Source organism: Sinohyriopsis cumingii, chromosome 13 (assembly GCF_028554795.1).
Source record: "Sinohyriopsis cumingii isolate HCF-2022 chromosome 13, ASM2855479v2, whole genome shotgun sequence".
Taxonomy (NCBI): Eukaryota; Metazoa; Mollusca; class Bivalvia; order Unionida; family Unionidae; genus Sinohyriopsis; species Sinohyriopsis cumingii.
In genome coordinates this window covers 54459498-54465497 of record NC_142973.1, presented here as the reverse complement: position 1 = coordinate 54465497, position 6000 = coordinate 54459498, and the positions used below count along the sequence as shown (strand labels likewise).

The window sequence follows — 6000 nt, the reverse complement described above, 5'->3', positions numbered from 1 at the left end:
AGACCGCAGACATTTCGAGGAAATATCATATAAGTTGGCGCGATTTAACTTGTCGCACGAGGAATTGGCGCAACTGAATGAAATCTTTGACAGATTCAACACGCTAAACTTTCCCGAATGGCAGAAATTTATCAAGTTCGATCATGTCTTCCAGACAAATTTCTGCTGCTAGATATGCAAGACAATGCGCTCGTATCATATCCTGTATCAAGGAAATATGTCTTGTAAGAATACAAAATCATTTCTCAGTACCTACCTGTATATAACAAGACGTCGAATAATTACTGTTTTGTTTACAGAGTGCATACATTATAAATCTTGCCTGTGTGGCTGATAGGTATTGTGGATAATTCCCTCTCATAAATTCATCCCGAGATAAGGTTAGCCACTAATTTATGCTATCTTGTACAGAATAAGATTGTCGTTACTTTCTCTGACACTAGTCATTTCTTTGGTCCAATTCGCTATACGACCTTTCAATAATGTTTTCATGGTTCTGCTAAGCCAGAAAGTGGTTGATCATTAGCATCAATTTGTATGTCCAAAGGATTCCATTTGCCAATATACTTGTTGCCAGACATAGTCCCACATCTGTTTAGCATAGGGAGTGTTGCCAATAAGCACAAGAAGACCAAAGGCGGTTCCATATATTCTGGGTTGGTTGCAGACAGCACGGTTGCGAACTGTTTTGCTTACGTGGCTACAAATATCATCAGAGCAGGCGTGATTTATATATCAGCAAACCCCAACCTAAGCACAAAGTTTTCTGACATTAGGCCTAATTAAGTATCCATGACGAGTGTATGATACGTCGGGAAAGCTGCTGGCAATAACGGCTTAGACAAACCTAGATTTGTTCTTACCACACCAAGTACATTTTGATTTCACCACAAACGATTGATCTTAGTTTAAGACAAATATTCCTCAAGGTTCTCTGCATTCTTCTTGCACGATATATACCACGATGCTTGTCATTCTACTTGACTTTTAGACAAAACATAATAGCCTATTATGATCACATGACCTATCATAAATTAATTTATTGCTTGCTAAGCATCCTCAAGACTAACCATCATTAGCCGAAGTTGGTAGAACCCTGAATTCGAGTGGCATGTCCATGGCGGATTTTCCTGGACGTGATCAATCCTCACTGCACGTTCTACACTTAATGCACGCCTTTCATGTTGTTTTCTAATACGGAAAGCAGCTAAAACAGATCGTGGCTTTTGAAAACAAATAGTCTTTATTCGAATATTGGGGTTCACAAACATTATTCTCGGTTCGTATTAGATACAAGCGTTTTGTTGTTTATACTTTTTTAAATTTGTTTCTTACTTATTTGTTTACACACCTCTGAATGTTCGATTCTGTTTTTTAAACAGATGCGTGTATGCCTATACTTGTGTTTAACCGGACTGTTTAATGATTAGTTTTTAATTCGGAGTCATATGCTTTGACGATAACAACTGGGTATTTTCCGTATTGCTTTGGTGAGAACCTGCTCTCCCGGGTCCAGCCGTAGCAGAAACCGTCTTCATCTGCACCCAACTTCTGCTTGATGATTTGACCTGTAGTGAAACATAGTAATTATTACACTTAATTAGTACTCTAAAGACAAATCCTGCCATTTTCCTTTCTTCTGTTCCGTACCGCAAAGATCTACTTATTAATTATGAATTTATAATTATCGTCTGTATCATCCTAACGATAGCAGTGCCAGTCTGCCTCCTGCATGGAACATGTCTGCTTAACATTTATTACAACACCACAAAACAAGATTATACCAATTTCAAATAACAGACATATTTGCATTTAAAATTTCTCAAACCGATGGAACAAAAGTTCTCGCAAAGCCACGAGTCAAAATATATCGGTAATTTACCCCATTATGAAATATATGCGGTATTTGCGCAGTAAAAAAAAAGTTTTTTATATTATATGCCAAACTTGTTCCTCAATTGAAGGGTATAAGATTAAACTTACTCTTCAGTACACACCCCACCCCCTTTTCCTAAAATCATCTAAATTTCACTGCATGATCATATCGGTAAGATTGTGGTGACCTTATAGGTTGCATTTGTTACACCTTGTAAACTATTTGACCCTACCTGACCGCAAAGCTAATCCGATTCAGCAATATAGCACAGCAGGTTTGTTATTGTTGTCAAGTTAATAAACGAAAAAACACCACCTTCAATGAGACGAGAACCGCGTTAGCGTCGAGTCAAACTTCGTTAGCAAAAAGTAATTTCCAAGTTTGAAACCTACTGCAGTTTTTGTTTATTTATTCTATCTCACAAAGTGATCATTTTTTTCTATCTGCATATATACCTTTGTAGGTACACACAATTTAGCGTCGAATGGCATGATGGGAATCTTGTTTTCTGCACATGTGACAAATAAGGATATATACACTTCATATGTAAAATTTAGAAATGAAAATAATTTGAAAAATACTTCACCAATAATGTCCGTCAGTGTTCATCAACCATTTCAATGCTTTTAACAATATTAATACATGAAGCAAAAATACTTCTTAATATTTCTTAAAACGCGAACCATATGGATGTATATTGCTACGAAAACCTGTATTTTCATACTGAAACTACGCATTGAAAACTCACAGCTCAAAAGGGTGACTGCCTAGCTTCTACGGCGAGAATTGTACTCGTAAACACGAATCATCTCACCACCAGGAGGAGCCCATTTACAACGACAAAGAATGTCAAGTCTGGTTGTGAGGATTGATGTCATAGGGATGTACCTTTCATGCAGATACATCATGAATGATGACCCAAACACATCATAGAATTAAGACACTACACACCCTCTAAATGTGAACGAACAAAATGACTCCCGCATGGAGGATGGACAAATTACTGTAATATGTAACATATGATGTTGTTATTTAGTTTAATATACCCGTTTAGAACACATTTCATGATGAGATATTGAAATATATCATTTGGAGAGATGCTGTTATTTAGGTCAATATACCCATTTAGAACACATTTCATGATGTGATATTAAAATATATCATTTGGAGAGATGCTGTTATTTAGGTTAATGTACCCATTTAGAACACATTTCATGATGAGATATTGAAATATATCATTTGGAGAGATGCTGTTATTTAGGTTAATGTACCCATTTAGAACACATTTCATGGTGAGATATTGAAATATATCATTTGGAGAGATACTTTTTTTTTTAGGTTAATATACCCATTTAGAACACATTTCATGATGAGATATTGAAATATTTCATTTGGAGAGATCCTGTTATTTAGTTTAATATACCCATTTAGAACACATTTCATGATGAGATATTGAAATATATAATTTGGAGAGATGCTGTTATGTAGGTTAATATACCCATTTAGAACACATTTCATGATGAGATATTGAAATATATCATTTGGAGAGATGCTGTTATTTAGGTTAATATACCCATTTAGAACACATTTCATGATGAGATATTGAAATATATAATTTGGAGAGATGCTGTTATGTAGGTTAATATACCCATTTAGAACACATTTCATGATGAGATATTGAAATATATCATTTGGAGAGATGCTGTTATTTAGGTTAATATACCCATTTAGAACACATTTCATGATGAGATATTGAAATATATCATTTGGAGAGATACTTTTTTTTAGGTTAATATACCCATTTAGAACACATTTCATGATGAGATATTGAAATATTTCATTTGGAGAGATCCTGTTATTTAGTTTAATATACCCATTTAGAACACATTTCATGATGAGATATTGAAATATATTATTTGGAGAGATGCTGTTATTTAGGTTAATATACCCATTTAGAACACATTTCAAGATGAGATATTGAAATATATCATTTGGAAAAAGATGATGTCGCCACCAATTATGGAACTACTTTCCTTCTGATTACATCTATCTGCTCTTACATATGTTATTAAAACCTCTGTTTTCATATGAACCCCTATTTCATTTTCTGTCTTCTTCTTCTGCTTTACACCCCCACCTCCATCAGTATGAATATATCTTACAGTGTATCGAGACAGTAGACCCGCTAGTAAACATGTATGTAGTCAATAAGGAGGAGCCATCAAACTATGCCTAAAAACGAACTGGAAAGAATAAAAGCAGGATACAAGTATTATCATTGTTTGAATCAGTTTACCACATGAATCATGCAAATTATTAGTGACTAAACTTACATGCAGGGCCGGCGCCAGACCCGGCCAGACTATCTGGCGCCCTAGGCAAGGTTAGATTCTGGCGCCCCCCCCCCCTCCGGAAAATATCAATTTCAAAATTTATAAACAATATATTTTTTTTTTAATGCGCCCCTTGAAATCAGCGCCCTAGGCGGCTGCCTAGCTCGCCTATATGGTAGCGCCGGCCCTGCTTACATGACCTGTTTTCATTCGCAACCCCTTCATAATCATGGGTAAAAGCCATGATGAAATTAGGCACGCATTGATGAGTTTGATTGCAAGCTGAAATTAACTGACAATCCAAACTGGTAAACGTCTGTTACCGAAACACTGTAAGCTTGCCAAGGCAAAAAATTCACGTTTGAAAGCAGAAAAAAACCCTAAAAACAAATCCATAAAAGTAAACTGACAATCATTAAAATATTTTGCTTACATATGTTACGCTCTGAAATTTGTCAGATGCGACCGTTCTGTCACCATATCAATTCGCAAGAAAACAAAGATACAATATGTTCATTTCATTAAAAAGTAGTTACTGCTGTCCTAAATATTATTCTTAATTTTAGAACTTCTTTTTTTATCGATGTAGTAATACAGCTTTTAATCGCATTTGCACAGATTGGGGAAATATCATTGTAAATCGACGGATTTTGCCTTAAAAAATATAAAACGAAAAGAAAATCTACGTTTTTTTCTTCTTCTTACTCTATTAGATATAAGGAAATAGTCCCCTCTTGAAGTGAGACTTTTGTATTATAGCTCGTTACTTTTAAGATGGTTAAGACGTATTTACATAAACATTATCACAAGTTCACGTGAGCAGAATTTCAAGATTCATAAAACGCAAAAGTATCAACATACACTAATTGCAAGTAATAGAGATGTGCGTATTGCCTGTTGAATATCAAGTGTTAATTTGGCAATGTCTCCTCCTTTTGTATTAAAATATGTACTAGAGACATGCATATTGCCTGTTGAATATCATGTGTTAATTTGGCAATGTCTCCTCCTTTTGTATTAAAATATGTACTAGAGACATGCATATTGCCTGTTGACTATCAAGTGTTAATTTGGCAATGTCTCCTCCTTTTGTATTAAAATATGTACTAGAGACATGCATATTGCCTGTTGAATATCATGTGTTAATTTGGCAATGTCTCCTCCTTTTGTATTAAAATATGTACTAGAGACATGCATATTGCCTGTTGAATATCATGTGTTAATTTGGCAATGTCTCCTCCTTTTGTATTAAAATATGTACTAGAGACATGCATATTGCCTGTTGAATATCATGTGTTAATTTGGCAATGTCTCCTCCTTTTGTATTAAAATATGTACTAGAGACATGCATATTGCCTGTTGACTATCAAGTGTTAATTTGGCAATGTCTTCTCCTTTTGTATTAAAATATGTACTAGAGACATGCATATTGCCTGTTGAATATCATGTGTTAATTTGGCAATGTCTCCTCCTTTTGTATTAAAATATGTACTAGAGACATGCATATTGCCTGTTGAATATCAAGTGTTAATTTGGCAATGTCTCCTCCTTTTGTATTAAAATATGTACTAGAGACATGCATATTGCCTGTTGAATATCATGTGTTAATTTGGCAATGTCTCCTCCTTTTGTATTAAAATATGTACTAGAGACATGCATATTGCCTGTTGAATATCATGTGTTAATTTGGCAATGTCTCCTCCTTTTGTATTAAAATATGTACTAGAGACATGCATATTGCCTGTTGAATATCATGTGTTAATTTGGCAATGTCTCCTCCTTTTGTATTAA

The 6000-nt window shown here is 34.7% G+C and overlaps 1 protein-coding gene across 3 annotated transcripts in view; it reads right to left on the bottom strand.

Annotated features, from left to right (window-relative positions):
* Window positions 1–1224: 1224 nt before the first annotated feature.
* LOC149785585 (uncharacterized) overlaps window positions 1225–6000 on the bottom strand; it is a 95263-nt gene continuing 90487 nt past the window's right edge. For all 3 annotated transcript variants that reach the window (XM_089979383.1, XM_089979384.1, XM_089979382.1), the window contains exon 12: window positions 1225–1568. In XM_089979383.1, the coding sequence (XP_089835509.1) occupies window positions 1420–1568 (149 nt within the window). In that variant the 3' untranslated portion in view covers window positions 1225–1419. The remainder of the gene's footprint in view (window positions 1569–6000) is intronic.